The 17,749-nt window shown below is 34.9% G+C and overlaps 1 protein-coding gene across 3 annotated transcripts in view; it reads right to left on the reverse strand.

Annotated features, from left to right (window-relative positions):
- Positions 1-985: 985 nt before the first annotated feature.
- Positions 986-17,749, reverse strand: part of WDHD1 (WD repeat and HMG-box DNA binding protein 1) — an 86,104-nt gene continuing 69,340 nt past the window's right edge. For all 3 annotated transcript variants that reach the window (XM_007473149.3, XM_056810970.1, XM_007473147.3), the window contains 3 exons: positions 8,099-8,223; positions 2,222-2,360; positions 986-1,819 (listed from right to left, as the gene is read on the reverse strand). In XM_007473149.3, coding sequence (XP_007473211.1) covers positions 1,610-1,819; positions 2,222-2,360; positions 8,099-8,223 — 474 coding nt within the window. In that variant the 3' untranslated portion in view covers positions 986-1,609. The remainder of the gene's footprint in view (positions 1,820-2,221; positions 2,361-8,098; positions 8,224-17,749) is intronic.

Raw genomic sequence — 17,749 nt, forward strand, 5'->3', positions numbered from 1 at the left:
AGTAAATGCTATTATTACTATTACTAGCTAAAAGAGTCCATAGATTTAATTTGGCTTAATTCTGATTTTACATGTAGTAAATTCATTTGGCTAAGAGTAAATATAAAAAAAATCAAATCACTGTTCATATATATATATATATATATATTTATATTTATATTTATTTATTTATTTAAATTAAAACTCTTACCTTCTGTCTTAGAATCACTATTGGGTATTGATTCTAAGGCAGAAGAGTGGTAAGGGGTAGGCAATGGGGGTTAAGTGACTTGTCCAGGACCTCTCATTTTTAGGCCTGGCTCTCAATCCACTGAGCCACCCAGTTGCCTCCTCTATTCATAGTTTTAACTGTTCTCATCTAGTCTTCAATGGTTCTGCTCAGAAAACTCTGGATCAAAGGCATCAAACTTATAGTCCCTAGGTACAAACTCCTGAATGAGGCCAGAACCAGATTAAAACATAATTGGAATATCTTTAAGCAAATAAAATATCATGTGTAATCATGATCATCATGTATAAGGTTATTTTGTGTTGCTGTTTTTTAAGTCAACATATGGCTTCTAGGAATCCATTTTCATTTGTTTTCGACACCACTAGTGTATTGGTTTTGGAGGTGGAAGACCTAGCTTCAGATTCAGTCTGTCACTTAACCTTGGCCAATTCATCCAACCTCTCTGGGGCCTGTTTCCTCTCAAAAGTTTGTAATAGAAGACCTAAAAGTCTCTTGAAGCTCTCTGAATCTGATCCTGTGTAAATTGAATCCATACCTATTCAAGTACAACATTGGCATGTGCCTGGTACATAGTAATCAATGTTTATTAATTGACAGAATCCGTGATCTAGCTGCCCAAAGAGAAATTATGCTATGGGCTGTAGTGCTATCAAAGCATTAATACTAAGACCTTTTCTCTCCTGACAGCTTTTTAGTGTTCAAAAGTCTAAAAAAGGTGAGTTGTGGTAGTAAAAAATGAAAACTTTATTCTCATAATTTCAGTCATACAAATATTAATTTATTGCTATTTTATTACTTTAAACAAGCCATAAAAAGTTAGGCATTAAGAAATTTCTTAGAGAAAAATAGACAAAGGCATAAATCTTTACATAAAACAATGTCTCCCTTAAAATGATCAAATTCTTGACAAATGAAAAAAGCCATTTTTACGTCAACACATTTTGAAACTGAACAGTTAGTTTGTAGGGCAAAGGGCAAATCCAGATTGACCTGTGATACCTGTTATTTGTGAACGATAAACATAATATGCTAGAGGGTATTTCTGAGACATTTAGACTGTCATTATGTCTGTAAAAGGCAGAAAAACAAATTAGAACTAATTTCCAGTTGGGTAAGGATTGGTTCATTCTATTTAAGTTGGTCAATTCCAGGTAATAATGGTCTTATATGCCCACATTAGGGCAGAGAAAATAGTAAATGGGAACATTTTTACATATGGAATAACAAGTACAGATAGAAACAGAGTATATTAAAAAGGACAGGGCTTAGTAGTTACTGTCTACCCATACACTTAAATACAGGTAGCCTAGCTAAAGCATGATCAAAGGTGATAATGAGAAAAAAACATTAGTTTTTTCAAGGCTAGTCAATTTTTTGTTAGTCTTTCTTAAATGCAAAAGCTGATAGTTTCTGGTTGGTAGAGACAGCTAATGATTTTCGTTTTTTAGACAAATTCACATTCTCCTTTGTTTTTTCTTCTTCTTTCTCTTTTGTATGATCATTGCTGGGCTGTTTTCTTTTTTTCGTTTCAGTTTCATTTATTTCAACTTCATTTGTAGTTCCTCCTTTGGCCTTCTTGGCCCATTCCTTATAAAACAATGGGAAAAAAAGGTTGAGTGAAAAACTAATGCAATTTAAAAGCATGACTGGTTATTTATGGTTCATAGTATAGTGGACAGAACAGCTAATGATCTATTTTATAGAAGCAGTTTCTAAATAGGGAGTAATTTACACTAATTAAATCAGATGTACAGTAAAAGACACACACACACACACACACACACTCTCTCTCTCTCTCTCTCTCTCTCTCTCTCTCTCTGAGTGGCATTCACATATGCACTTGCATATGTAAAGTAACACTTAATAAAGTTCATTATGGCTCATTTCCTATCCTTCTACAAAGTACCAGATCTATTAAATTCCTAAATAAATAATGGATTTTTTAAAAGAGGCATTTACCTTTCAAGATTTCTCTATGGCTTTTCTTACCTTCCTTTCTTCATCTGATAATATTCTGAATCGATTTATTCCCTCTTTTATGATATCTGATTCCTCTGAAAAACTAGGATGATCAGCCAAAATAAGACTTCTGTTCTCTTCCAGCCACATCTGGAATCCAGTCTTTGGTCTAAAAGAGTTACCCAAAAAAATCTATTTCAATTGCTAATCACATTTGGAAAATTATCTTTATGCCTGAAGCTAAATAGTAACTTTACTTTCTAGTCATTGAAGGGCTTTTCTTCTGGGTAATTGTCAGATTGGTAATTAACCATGAATATAATAAAATCTATAGGTGAGCCCCTCTAAAATTCAGGCTAGTGATCTTGAAAAATTTAAAACAGGCAGAAATTTTGTTCTCATTCAAAGGGCCAGAGCAAGAGGATTTTCTTTATCAGTACAGCTCATTGCAATTTTAGCATATGAAAAGGGAATATGGGAGATGGCAGTAACTTTATTTAACCCAAGCCCAGAAAAACCTGATAAACAGTGTCAGAGAGTAATATGAATCACACCCAAAGCCTTTCACATTTTTGCAATTGGTAATGGCAAAAAACCTATACACCAAGATTGCTTTTTCAAAAGGATCTTATGTTCCTTCACATGAAAAGTAAAAAAAATGTCCTGGTATTTTTCATATACCATGGTCTTTTTGGGGAAAGAGATATTTTATCTGAAATGAATTTTAGCATTTAACAAAGTAAATCTGAATAAACCAAAGAAAGTCAAACAATCTGCTGTGTCAATTCCAAGTTGTTCTCTGATTTTGTATCCTTTTAAGAAAAAATGTAGAAGGAATCAATGTGTATATACTATTCTGGTTCTCTCATCTTTATATATTTCCTATATTTCTTTGTATTCTTCATATTTTCCTCATTATTTTACAGTGACATAAGATTCCATTATTTTTATACCATAATTTACTCAGTCATTTTCTATGATACTGGCTGTTTCAAAGTTTTTACTATTACCAATGAAATAGCTATTAGTATTTTTGTACAGTTAAGTCCATTATAAGAGAAACTTCTACCCATAAAACTGCTGACTTAGTTTTATGGCTAGTATGTGTTCCATTATTGCTTTCCCAAAACTTTGTACTGTTGGGTAATTCCACCACCAATGTAATTGCATGCCTGTCTTCTCTTAGCCCTATTAATATTTAAGTGAAAAGTGATTAAGGGAAAGGGAATAAGCATTTATAATGTTTATAATAATATAAGGGAATAAGCAACTCCTATGTGCCAAGCACTATGCTAAGTGCTTTACAAATATTAACTCATTTGATAGTATCATTTCAGTTTATAGGTTTTTTTCCTATTTTTTTTTTCTATTTTAGTAAAGTCATAGCTTAAGGCTCTAGATTTACAAATCCAATTAGGGAATATGTTCAAATTTTCACATATTCAAGAACAAAGTTTTGTAGCTTCTTTAAAAATTGTCTCTGTGTCCTTTTACTACCATTGCTCCACCAACAGGTAACTACCACTCTAGATAGAGTGGCAACATCTAAGAGTATGGCTGTAGGGCATTTTATTATCTGCACTAGCAGAGGGAGTTTTTTCACTGGGAATCCCTTTTACCAATGAAATTCCAGGTCTGGTTTAAAAAAAAAAAAATATATATATATGTATATATATACTTACGTAGATAGATAAATAGATATAGATATCTATTTAGATCTCAGTTCCTTAGAGTTTCTAGAATGTTAAATCTTTATCTATTATATTTTAACAAATATTTTCCCAAATTGTCTTTTAATTGCAGAAGTACTACTTTATGCTGTGTGGCACCTTTTTAATCTATGTATAATCAAATCCAGTGATTATGTCTCCTAGTAATTTCTTCCAATTTGTCTGGTTCCTTCTTTCCATAGTTGAGACTAGTGTTAGATTACATCATCCTTTTAAAAATTTATTGTTCTAATTCCTCCTGTCACATTATAGTACAAGGTATAGTTCCAAAATAATTTTGTCATGATGTCAGTGCTTACACTGAATAATATATATATATAAATTTATATATATGTATATAAATTTTTTTAAAACTCTCTAAGTTTTATATATGTGTGTATATCTCTATTTTCAAGATCTCCATTATGCCCTATTTTCCATATGTGTGTATGGGCTTTAGTTTGTTTAATGCTTTAGTTTTGTAATTTCTTTTTTGTCTTTTTATTGGGCTTATAACGTCTGATGTTAATATATTAAAATCTCCTACTATTACTGATCCCCCTCCCCCCAGTAAAGTCTTTTGGCAAGGCTATTAAAAAATTTTTTTTACTTAAGAATTATTTGATAAATCTATATATGTGAGGAATTTATCTGATAATTCTGTATTTTTATATCTATGAATACACATAAATATATATGTGTGGATCTGTGGTTTTATCAGTGTATGGACTGCATAGTGTAGAAATATCCTCTACTGCTACAAATTAGCCATTCATCTGTAAATTTGGCAATATGTTTCTCTTTAAAGCTGCCTGAGACAAAGCATGGCATAGTGAATAGTGAGTAGGCCTCATTGCCAGAAAGACATGGGTCTGGCTCCTATTCTGATTCATACTAGCTATGGGTTCCTGGGTGAATGACTTAATTCTCAGTCCTCTAGGTGGCCACATGCAATGGTAGGAGTTTCCTCACTTGGGAGATCGCTCTATAAGATTGAAACCTCAAGTCCTGTCCCTATCCATACTTTTTAAAATGCATTTCCATGGTAAATTTTAGGCTATCCTTTCAGTCTGAAATTATATAAATATTTCTGGATTAACTGTTTCCGGATAAAAAATATGTTGTTAGATTTTCTTTCCTAATTCATTCTGGGATTTTAGTGTAGTTATTAAAGTTTAGATTTGTCATTTTTTTCCATTCACCCTATCCAAAGGGAATATTTCCTTATTATTTATTATTAACCTATATTGAACAAAATGACTATAGTCAAAATTCCTCAGTCTTGGGAAAGTTAGGTGGCTCAGTGGACAGAGAGCCAGGTCTAAAGATGGGAGGTCCTGAGTTCAAATGTAGTCTCAGATACTTCTTAGTTATGTGACCCTGCACAAGTCACTTTAACCCACATTGCCTAACCTTTACCATTCTTCTGCCTTGGAACCAATATAAAATATTGATTGTCATAAGGTAAAGGTTAAAAAAAAAAAAGGAAATGTCTCAGTTTTAATTTTTATGGAAGTTAGTCTCTTAAACTTGAAATTTTCTGACCCATCCATTTCACTCTCTTAATTTCTTACCATTAAAAAAAAAATCACAATATCTTCTTTACAGTTTTTAGCACTTATTCCTTGTTATTAGTGTTGGAGTTCAAGGATCTATAGATTCTATTTGTATAATATCACTTCTTTTAGTTAATTCTGGAAACTTTACTGTGGTTACTTACTATAACATATATAGTTGGTATTCTTTTGTTTCACTAAATTTTTAGAATGTCAGTAATTCTAAGGTTGCTCTCATTCCATGTCTATGGCCTAGAATGTTTTCCAAATTCAGTTATTTTCTAAGTTTGTTTTTCCAACTGATTTGCACGTTTTTCTGTTGTACTATGTTAGCTGCTTCTGTAGATTTTTTGAGTTTTCTATTCTATAGTCATCATTTTAATAATTATTTCATCTGTAAAAAATAGACTCGAATACAGGACTACAATCCCCACAATTCCTTGCTCCACTTTCCCAGAATGCTTTGTAATCTCATGCAATTCTGAGGTGGGCCGAGATCGAGGAAGGATTTAAGCTGATGGCAAAGGCTTCTCTCTTTTTGGACTTCCGTTTTGGATCATACGTGGCTCTTTCCATAATGTAGGTGAGGTCTTGTCTAGGCCTCTGGCCTAGGCACGTTTTCCTTATCCTGTATTTTCTTTAATCCTTAATCCTTAATAAACCTCTAAAAAATATAATACTCCTTGCAGAGAGAAACTAATTTCTACCTGCCTCAGTCTCCCCTAAATTGTCTCCCCTAAATTTTAACTGTTACACATCCCAATCTTTTGTAGTATTTTTAATTCTAGCTATAATAATTGTTTTTATTTAGCTCTTTTATTTATTCTTATAACTTTCTTCTGTATTAATTCCTATTAAAAAAAATAAATGTCACTTTCCCATTTGAAAACATTTATTAGAATATCTTGCATTGTTCTTTTCCCATATACATAATTTTTTAATAAAATATTTTGTTGTTTTATTGGTTGTTTAAAAAAAAAGCTTTGGGGGGCAGTTGGGTAGCTAAGTGGATTGAGAGTCAGGCTTAGAGATGGGAGGTCCTGGGTTCAAATCTGGCCTCAGACACTTCCCAGCCCTGTGACCCTGGGCAAGTCACTTGACCTCCATTGCCTAGCCCTTACCACTCTTCTCCCTTGGAGCCAATATACAATATTGACTCCAAGACGGAAGGTAAGGTTTAAAAAAAAAAGCTTTGCCAATTTTTACCTTAATTTTCATTTTCTCATGCATTTTTAAAGAATTTTCCTTCCCTTTGGTTTGCACTTTAAAGATAAAATCTATCAGTATTTTTCTAAACCAGAGATATTATAAATTTTATTAGGTGTGAACTTAATTATTATTAGCACTATATGATAGGATTGTTACCTCATTATAAATGAGGGACTTAAGCACATAGAGAGATGAAGGGAAAAGTATAAGTTCAGGAGCAAGAAATGATGGCAAAACTGCAACGAGAACTCACAGCTTCTAAAACTTTACTGTCCAAATGCTTAATCTAATGTATTCAGTAGTTTTGTAAACTATAGATGAAAAAGCATTCTTGGAGAAGCTACTTAAATTATCTGACATTGTTTCCTCATCTGTAAAATAAAGGGGATTGGACTAATATCTCTAAGATCTATTTCAGATATAAATACAGAAACTCTAGTTCAAAATGGATTTTTAAAAATTATATAAAGCAAGATGAATCCCCAATTTATATTCAAGCCCAGAAAAGTAGAAAAATAAACACTTTTTAAAAAACCACTTACCTTCTGTCTTGGAGTCAATACTGTGTATTGGTTCTAAGGTAGAAGAGTGGTAAGGGTTAGGCAAAGGGGGTCAAGTGATTTGCCCAGGGTCACACAGCTAGGAAGTGGATGAGCCCAGATTTGAACCTAGGATCTCCTGTCTTTAGGCCTGGCTAAAGCCACCGAGCCACCCAGCTGCCCCTGAAAACTAAATACTTTTTAAAAATTTGATGGAAAATAAAACTAGCTTGAAGGCAGGCACTATAAATAAGTTATTGTTATTTTGTTCAAGTTTGTCTTTTATTTTTTCTAAGTATAAATAGTTTGTATTTTAGGGATTTGTTGGGGACTTTCTTCTTTGACTATTCATGTTTGCTGAAGTTAAAATTATAATTCAAAAATTATTTTGAAAAAATCTAAGCTTTAAAAGGTTATTACATTAATTTTCTAACTAAAGTTAGCAGGACAATATGGCAGAATTAGTATAATTTTCTGCTCATATGTTCTTTGCCTTCAATCATAATCTTAAAGAGAAGTACTAATTACGAAATATACTCAAACTATACCCACAATGTCTGGTCATATCAAGGATTACTGGATCCTACTGCTACAATTCTAGAAAGAAATTTAAAAAATTGTTTTCTATATATCTAGTTAATATAAAAGATACTTAGTTCTAGAACTAAATTGTGATTTTTTTCCCCAAAGTACAGGCAAACCTTTATAATTCATGAACAGAAACCTTAGCAGAAGGGTTAAATCAATTTGACGACTTTCCCCATGTGAAAAGAGAAAATATAGTTTTACTCATGTAACCTTAAATGATATAGTTAAAATAAATTTTATATACTACATCTTAAAGAACTATAATTAAATATAGTGAAAAGGCAATAAATTCTTAGGTAACTTGACCTTTCATTTTCAATATTTTGAGCAGAGAGAGCTGGGCTTTCAGATAATGAGTTTTCAGGATTTTCTTTCTCTTCTATTTTTTCTGTTTGGGAGGTACAGGTCTGAAAAAAATTTGTTGCCAGTACCTATAAAAAAATATTAAAATTGTCACAGCTTATAAAGACTAAAAATTTTACAAATCACAAGTATGGATGGAAATAGCATTTAAACCATGTTAAAATTGCACTCAAATTAAATAATTCTCACTTTCTGATAACTCCCTGACTCTTAGAATTTAAGCCTCCTCATATAGTAAGCAAGACAGGTTTTCTAGCCCTGCTTGCCCTAGGCAAAAACAGGAGATAAAAGTGCCTCAATTCATCTCTTTCCAGACTTTCAATAAGGCTCATTCCTAGAAAAGCAAATTGATAAAACAATCATTTATAATAAGAATCTCTCCCTAAGACAATTTACAATACTGTCTTAGTCATTATAATTTCACTCCAGAATTGTACATTGCATTGTTAGTTTTTTGATATTTTCTTGTTTTTTTTCATGTCCAAAGAACAAAAGAGACCATTAAAGACAAAAATAACAATTCCAATTACATAAAATGAGAAAGATTTACCACAAACAAAACCAATATAATTAGATTTTAAAAGGTCAGTTGACAGGAGGGTTGGGAGGAAGCTGGAATCTTTGCTTAAACACCAATAAAAGTCTGATATACATACACACATATTTGTAGCTGACACAAATATATAAATAAGGTTTATTCTCCTATATAAGTATTAAAAGAATATGAATAATATCAGAAATGCAAAAGAATGCCAACTATCAATAACCCTATGAAAAAGTGCTGTGAATCACTAATAAGAATGGAAAAAGATGAGACTAGTAAAAAGTTGGAAGTGTTTTAAAGGATGAGCATTCCACTCTGTTTGTGGAGCTAAGCATTAGTCCAAACATTTTAGAAAGTAATTTAGAATTATACAAAGTAATTAGATTCCTACTTTGACCCAGAGAATCCACTGCTTGGTATAGTATGAGGCATCCCACCCCTAAAAGGGGATGAAAAAATATAAAGATTTCATATGTACTAAAATATTTATAGAGGTACTATTTGTATTAGCAAAGAATCAGAAGCAAATTAAATGTTATCAACTGGGAAGTGGCTACATGAATATAATGGAATATTATCATTACATAAAAAAAGAGAAAGTGGGAAATACAGGGAAGCATTTCAGGCCTTACATGAATTAATGAAGAATGAAATAAGCAGAACTAGGAAAACAGTATATTCATGAACTAGAATAATGTTATAAATATAATAGAATATTACTATGCCATAAGAAATCACAAAAGAGACGATTTTGGAGAATCCTGGGAAGACTTAAATAAAGATGCAAAATAAAGTGAGCAGAGCTAGAATAACAATTTATTCAATGATATCAACATCATAGAAGATAATAAATCCAAAAGATTTAAGATCCCTAATTGATGAAAGACAAACTGTATTTCCAGAGGACTAATTATAAAGAATGTTACCCATCTAACAGAGAAGTGCTAGGCTCAAGAATAGACATCAAGACATACATTTTCGGGCTTGGCCAACATGGGAATTTGTTTTGCTTGAGTATGCACACTTCTTTCTAGAGTTTTTTCCCCCCTCTCACAATCTGGGGGGTCAGGGAGGGAGAACAGTCAAAAGATGGAAGGAAAGAAATGTTTTTCCCAGCTTTAGTTGGATGTCTTGAGAGTCTGTGGAGAGAGAGGGAAGGGATATTCTCCCTCCAGCTGCTATTTTCTCCTTTGGGATCAACTTCTCCATATCTACTATTTATTCAGATATTTACCTCCTTTCCTTCATTAGAATGTAAGCCTCCTGGACAAAGGCTGTTTTTGCCTTCTTTTATTTCGGCAATGCTTATTAACACAATGCCTTGCATATAGTAAGTGTAAATGATTATTATCAATTATACATGATTATTTACTGGTTGACTAGTATTGTTGGATTCAGTTGATGTGTTGGTTACTTTCAACTGGCATTACATACCCACAAACACATTGACATGGGCAGTGTACCCCCAGAAACTCAGGCAAACTATTGTCAGGGAAATTCCCTTGCTCCCTTACATCCTCGTGACTCTGAGCGTAAAACATCCAATAGGACCCTGAGGTGATTGTTCTCCTTTGATCTGCCTTTAGATTTAAGATGGACAGAGAGATGCACCTCCAGGCTACACCTTGATCCTATCGGGCTACATCTCAGACATCTGTCTGTTCCCTAAAACTAAGGAATCTTTATGTCTCCAGGCAGACCCCAGTCTGATGACCACTCCAACCCACCAAATGCCTGAGTGACTACCACTCTAAGTCATGTCCACACCATGTCATAGCATCTGTTGTAAAGAGTATAAAATGCCCAGAATTGATGTTGTCGGGGGGGAACAGCTTTTCCATCCATGCTGTCCTCCCAAGGGAGCAGCCTTCCATTTTGCTGTTCCACTTTGCTATTGTCCTGGCCATTCTCAACATCGCTCTCTAAATTAATAAATTTCTATTTTTGTTTTTAAGCAAAGTTTTGGAGTCTTGAATTCTTGTAAAAGGTATCCTTCGTTCCCAGGGGTGCACCTCTTCACCCCCACAACAACATTATATACACAATATACACATAAATAAAATTTCTATGAACTACTCTTTGCTATAAGGCATGGTTCTTTGGGTGGGTAGGTGTTTTTTTAAGTGATAGAAAAACAAAATATCTCAATAAAAATTATGTTTAAAAACTTTTATATTTTTAAAATATAAAAGCATGGTCCAAATCACTAATAGGGGAAATGCAAATTAAAAACTAAAGTTTTCCCCTCATCTCCATGAAACTGTCAAAGATGATCTAAAAGTCATAGCTAGTCAGGCCCACAAATAAGCTCTTGGTAGAACTATGAATTCATCTAGTCGTTCTACAAAATCATTTGGAAGTACATGAGAAAAGGTATTAAATTACCTTAAGAATTGTATATCACTACCTTCTTTACAGAGGTTGGGGATTAGGGTATGTAATGTAAGATTTGGCTAATGTATTGGTTAGCTTTGTTCAGACAATAAAACTTTTCTAAGAGGGAAGAAAGAGGAAGGAAGGGAAGGGAGAAAAAACGACAAATGTGAGGAATTTAGAGAAGAAAACATAACAAAAAGAACAATATACATACCACTAAAAATCTCAAAAGTCAGACTAAATGCAGTAACTCCTTGTAGTTCCCTAAGGTCTAATATTGAAATATACCTTCTTCTTCTTAATAGGGAGGTGACAGACTCTGGATATATAATTTGCACTCTGCTACCAAATGCTATCCTTGTATCAGATGGTTTTAATTATTTTTCTTTATTCTAAGTGAGAGTTCTATAAAGCCAGACTGTAAGGGGTAAATTTAGGTTTTTTTTTTACTAATATATTATTCTTATGGTCACTAGGGATTAAATTCAAATCCCAATAAAAGTACTCAAGTCAGTTTGGGAATTTTATGGTGGTTTAATTAATATAGAGGGAAGTAATTTAGAAGAAGAAAGAGGGAAAAGGGTATAAGATCTCTCTCTCTCTCTCTCTCTCTCTCTCTCTCTCTCTCTCTCTCTCTCTCTCTCTCTGTATATATATATATATATATATATATATATATATATATATATATATATATATATATATATATATATATATATATATGTAAAAGATAAGATAAACCTGAGCCAAGGGGAGTTCAGAGACCTTCCAGTTATGAGGCCTTCTCTGAGATGAGGGGCCTCCTAGGAGGATGGCATTTTTAGGAAAGGTAAAGGAAAAAAAGTAATCAGCCTAAACTCCTAGAGGGTTCAGGGAAGAAGCCTCACCTGAACCATGCTACTAAGCTTCTCCCAGTTACCTCATCAAGGATGCTCACCACCAGAGCCGGACAAAAACTGTAGGCATGCCAAGGTGCCTCCACCACCAAAGAGAGCCAGAGCCATCTTTTGGCGAAAAGAGATCCGGAAAGAGGAAGTGACACAAAACATATAGTCCATTTTTTACATCACTTCCTACATCTCACATGTACCAATGGTAGTTTAAGTTTGACTTAAGACAGACCAGGGGGGTCTGTTAGTTGTTTCTGATTTGTCATTTGCTAGCACATGTCTGTCATAGGCCATCCTTCTCAATACTTTATCTTTTAAGTAGGGGTGTAGACATTCCTGTTTGTTAGACTAAGCAGGGTGGAGTAAATCTAAAATTCACAATCCCCCCTGATGATGACTGGGGGACTAGTCTCCCCAGTTGATCACCAAACATAATTATCTTGCACCTCTAAATTTTTCTAAATGCAGGTACATACAAAATTTCACCTTCTAAGAGGAACTACAATAGTTAGATAGAAGAGGGAAATAGAAGAGAGAAAGATAGCAAAACCAATGTTTGCTGGGACCATTGACAAAAACCAATTAGGGGGCAGTCCCCATTTGGCATAAGAGTATACATTCAAATAAATGTTCAACCACACCCAAAGTTCAATCTGGATCTTCTTGATGTAGTGTAGGTTTTCTGGCATCTTTCTGCAATAGTTCATTCTCTGGATTTAGGAGTTAGCAAGCTTCTGTCCTTTAAGATCTTTCTCGAACTAGATAGGGGCAGCTAGGTGACCCAATGGATTGAGAGCTAGGGTCAGAGATCAGAGGTCCTGGGGTCAAATTTAAACCACAGACATTCTTAGTTGTGTGACCCTGGGCAAATCATTTAAATCCCCTGGGCAGTCATTTAACTCCCATTGCCTAAAACTTAAGGTTAAAGGTTAAAAAAAAAAAAGATTAAGTGTACTATACAAAAGCCACCCCCCCAATTCAAGGCATCCAAAATAATTATATGAATAATAATAATAATAATAATAATAATAATAACTATGTAGAAGTTTATGTGGAACTTTAAAAATTTCAAAGGACTTTATAGTCTATTATTTTATCTTCACAAAGCTGAGAGGTAGGTATTTTATAGATGAGACTGAGGTGGTAGAAGTTAAGCGACTTGTCCAAGGTCACAAAGCTAATAGAAGTGCCTGAGGCTATGAAATAAGGTCTTCCTGAATGTGGATCCAGAGTTCGATCTACTGTACCACCCAGCTGCCAAAAGGCATGTGTGATACACTGGAGAAAAGTACCATTCTATAATATAAATGTGAACAAGATGGTCATAAATATGGCAAATATACTCATGAGGTGAGTTATCACTTAGTTAAGAAAAAAATGATGCCCACAGACCCAGGATCAAGAAACAAGCCTAAGTAGTTATTAAGAATTGAAGCAACCTAGATTTCTGGGTAAGCATGGTGGCAGATTAGAAGCGGCTCGCTTTCCCCTCCTCAGACCCAACAATATAGACGACCTCAAAAGACCCCAAAAAAACCATCCTCGTGAGAATGGAGGGACTCTACAGTAGGGTGCAGCATTGCAGGTATGTGGGATTTGGGCATTTCCACACTATGAGGAGACGAAAACCCTCCCACCTAAACTTGAGCTAATCTACAGAGCCAGAGTTAAAGTCAGCGTGCCCCAGAATCAACGAGTGAGTGAGGGGCACCCCTGGAGTGCTATAAAGCAAGGGGCAGCTCTAGGTCTTGGGAGCTGACTAAGACTACCAAGGACTTATCCCTGAAAGCAGTAACACCTGAAACCCTGACAGGCAGGCAGGGGAGCTCAGAACCAGAGCGCCATAATCAATGAGTGTGCAAAGGGCACCCATAGAGTGAGCAAGGGGCACCTAGAGGTCTTGGGAGCTGAAAAAGACCACCAAGGACTTATCCCTGAGAGTAGTAACCCCCGAAACACTGGCAGGAAGAGTAGCACAGACCTTGGGAACCCCCGGGAAGGTAGCTCAGCTACAGAGAATTGAGAGCTTGCCCCAGGCAAAAGCCTTGCTCCTTAGTTCCATATACAGAGAGCCAGCCCTCCTCACTCAGATTCCTTACTGGAAAGGGAAGGAAAAAACATAGAGATGGCAAACAATGCCCAGGAACAACTTCCCAACACTAAGAAAAGCAAGAAGAGGGTTACTTTGGATAATTTTTACAGTGGAAAAATACAGACTACAGAGGAAATAGCAAAAGAGTAAACCAAAATAAATGCTCCAAAACCTTCCAAAAGAAATGGAAATTGTCCACAAGCTCTTGAAGAATTTAAATTGGAGGTTATAAAAAAGATGGAAGCCTTCTGGCATGAAAAATGGGAAATAATGCAAAGAGAATACAAAATCTGAGGGACAAGAACTCCCAATTGGAGAAACAGCTGGAAGCCTCAAAAAGCAGGATAGACCAAACTGAAAGGGAAAACCAGTCTTTAAAGACCAGAATTAGGCAACTGGAAGACAATGATCTTACAAAACAGCAAGAATTAATAAAGCAAAGTCAAAAGACTGACGAATTAGAAGAAAACATAAAATATCTCACTGACAAGGTCAGGAAAACAGAGGAAGGAGAGACAATCTGAGAATCATTGGTCTACCTGAAAAGCCAGAAATAAACAGAAATCTTGATATCATAATACAAGAAAACATCCAAGAAAACTGCCCTGATGTTCTAGAACAAGGGGGCAAAATAGACATTAAAAGAGTTCATAGAACACCCTCTACCCTAAATCCCCAAAAGACAACTTCCAGGAAGGTAATTGCCAAATTCCAAAGCTTTCAAGCTAAGGAGAAAATCCTACAAGAAGCTAAAAAGAGACAATTCAAATACCAAGGAGCACCAATCAGGATCACATAAGACCTGGCAGCATCCACACTAAAGGACCACAAGGCCTAGAACACAATATTCAGAAAGGCAAGAGAACTGGGTCCTCAAACAAGAATCACCTATCCATCAAAACTTACTATATACTTCCAGGGGAAAGTATGGGCATTCAACAAAATAGAAGATTTCCAGTTATTTGTAAAGAAAAGACCAGAACTCAGGGGAAAATCTGATATCCAAACACAAAGAGCAAGAGAAACATGAAAAGGTAAATATGAAAGAAAGGGAAAAGGAGAAAAATGTTTTTATTTTCTTTATTCAAACTCTCTTCTTGAAGGGCTACAATTAGATCAAATTATGTATATTAACATATGGGGAAAATGTTACTTGTAAAGCTCAAAAATTGTATTCATAATTATAGTAATTAGAAGAATCATTCATAGGGAAAGATTGGAGCAATAAGGGCTAGAAGATGATATGTACAAAAAAAGAAAAAAAAGGAAAAGGGTGGAGGGGAATCGATGATGGTGCCAAGAGATACTTGAAGAAATAGAAATAAAATAAATAGAATAATCTTTTTCACACAAAGATACACATGGGAAGGGGAGGGGAAGAATGCTCTTATAAGAAGGAGAGAGAGTGCTAATTGGTGATACTTAAACCTTACTCTAAGTTGTTATAGTGAAAATCACCCCTGCTCCCTAGAAGTTTCTATCACCAAATTTGCCAATCTGTTCATAATAATGGCCACTTTGGTACCTAGGGCATCATGGACTCTGTTAAGAGAGTATGGATAGCCCCTGGTATAACTACCATAGCATCTAAAGTGTGTTCAGCCTGCTCTACCTGTCAGGCATATAAACAACATGCCTTTCGTGGAAAAGCCTTTGGTGGACGACCTCTGGCTTACACACCTTTTGAGCACCTGCAGATAGATTTCATAACGATGCCAAAGGCCTTATCCTACAGGATAAGGGAGAAGGGGAAACAAAGGGGGGTAAGGAGGAGAGAGTACAAAAAGGGAGGGTAGGAGAGGGGGGAGGGAACTTAACAGACTCTAAAAAAAAAGAAAAAACCAACCAGAAGGGAACAAAAAGGGAGGGACCAGAAAGGGAAGCATATCAAGGGAGGAGATTAAGGGGATTGATTAAAAGTAAACCACTGGTTTAAAAGATTATAGCAAAAGAAGAAAGTACAGAACTAGGAGAGGATATCAAAATGCTAGGGAATTCACAAGTGACAATCATAACTTTGATGTAAATGGGATGAACTCACCCATAAAACGTAGACAAATAGAGTGGATTAGAATCCAAAATCCTACTATATGTTGTCTGCAAGAAACACACCTGAGGCGGGTAGATACTCACAAGCTCAGAATTAAAGGTTGGAGCAAGACCTATTGGGTCTCAACTGATAGAAAGAAGGCAGGAGTTGCAATCATGATATCGGACAAAGCCAAAGTAAAAATAGACCTGATTAAAAGGGACAGGGAAGGTAAATATATCCTGATAAAACTGAGTATAGACAATGAAAATTGGAAGACAGTGTGGGAGAGATTAGGTTTGGATAAACACCTTACACCCTACACCAAGATAAACTCAGAATAGGTGAGTGACTTGAATATAAAGATGGAAACTATAAGTAAATTTTGTGAACACAGAATAGTATACATGTCAGACCTTTGGGAAGGGAAAGATTTTAAAACCAAGCAAGACTTAGAAAGAGCCACAAAATGTAAAATCAATAATTTCGACTACATCAAATTAAAAAGGTTTTGTACAAACAATACCAATGTAACCAAAATCAGAAGAGAAATAACAAACTGGGAAACAATCTTCATAACAAAAACCTCTGACAAAGGTTTAATTACTCAAATTTACAAAGAGCTAAATCAATTGTACAAAAAATCAAGCCATTCTCCATTTGATAAATGGGCAAGGGAAATGAACAGGCAATTCTCAAAGAATTCAAAACCATTAATAAGCTCTTGAAAAAGTGTTCTAAATCTCTTATAATCAGAGAGATGCAAATCAAAACAACTCTGAGGTATCACCTCATGCTTAGCAGATTGGCTAACATGACAGCAAAGGAAAGTAATGAATGCTGGAGGGGATGTGGCAAAGATGGGACATTAATTCATTGCTGGTGGAGTTGTGAATTGATCCAACCATTCTGGAGGGCAATTTGGAACTATGCCCAAAGGGCGCTAAAAGACTGTCTGCCCTTTGATCCAGCTATAGCACTGCTGGGATTGTACCCCAAAGAGATAATAAGGAAAAAGACTTGTATAAGAATATTCATAGCTGCACTCTTTGTGGTGGCCACAAATTGGAAAATGAGGGGATGCCCTTCAATTGGGGAATGGCTGAACAAATTGTGGTATACGTTGGTGATGGAATACTATTGTGCTAAAAGGAATAATAAAGTGGAGGAATTCCATGGAGACAGGAACAACCTCCAGGAAGTGATGCAGAGCGAAAGGATCAGAACCAGGAGAACATTGTACACAGAGACTGATACACTGTGGTACAATGGAATGTAATGGACTCCTCCATTAGTGGCAATGCAGTGATCCTGAACAACCTGGAGAGATACAGGAGGAAAAACACTATCCACATTCAGAGGAAAAACTGTGGGAGTGAAAACACCAAAGAAAAACAATTGCTTAATGACATGGGTCGAAGGGGATGTTTTTCTTTTGTTGTTTCTGTTAATAAATTGCATAGCCAATAACCCTGTTCTTTATTTCAGCCTGAAAGAATAAGGGTGGGGAAAGGAAAAGATAACCAAATGCTTATAGGAAAATATTTATTTGTAATTATTGTAACTATAAATATAACTTGTTTAATAAATCGAGTGAGGTTCAGATATCATTATTTAACAAAAATATGTTACAATTTTAATATTTAAAGTAGAAACAGGGGGC

The sequence above is a fragment of the Monodelphis domestica genome, chromosome 1 (assembly GCF_027887165.1).
Source record: "Monodelphis domestica isolate mMonDom1 chromosome 1, mMonDom1.pri, whole genome shotgun sequence".
Classification (NCBI taxonomy): domain Eukaryota; kingdom Metazoa; phylum Chordata; class Mammalia; order Didelphimorphia; family Didelphidae; genus Monodelphis; species Monodelphis domestica.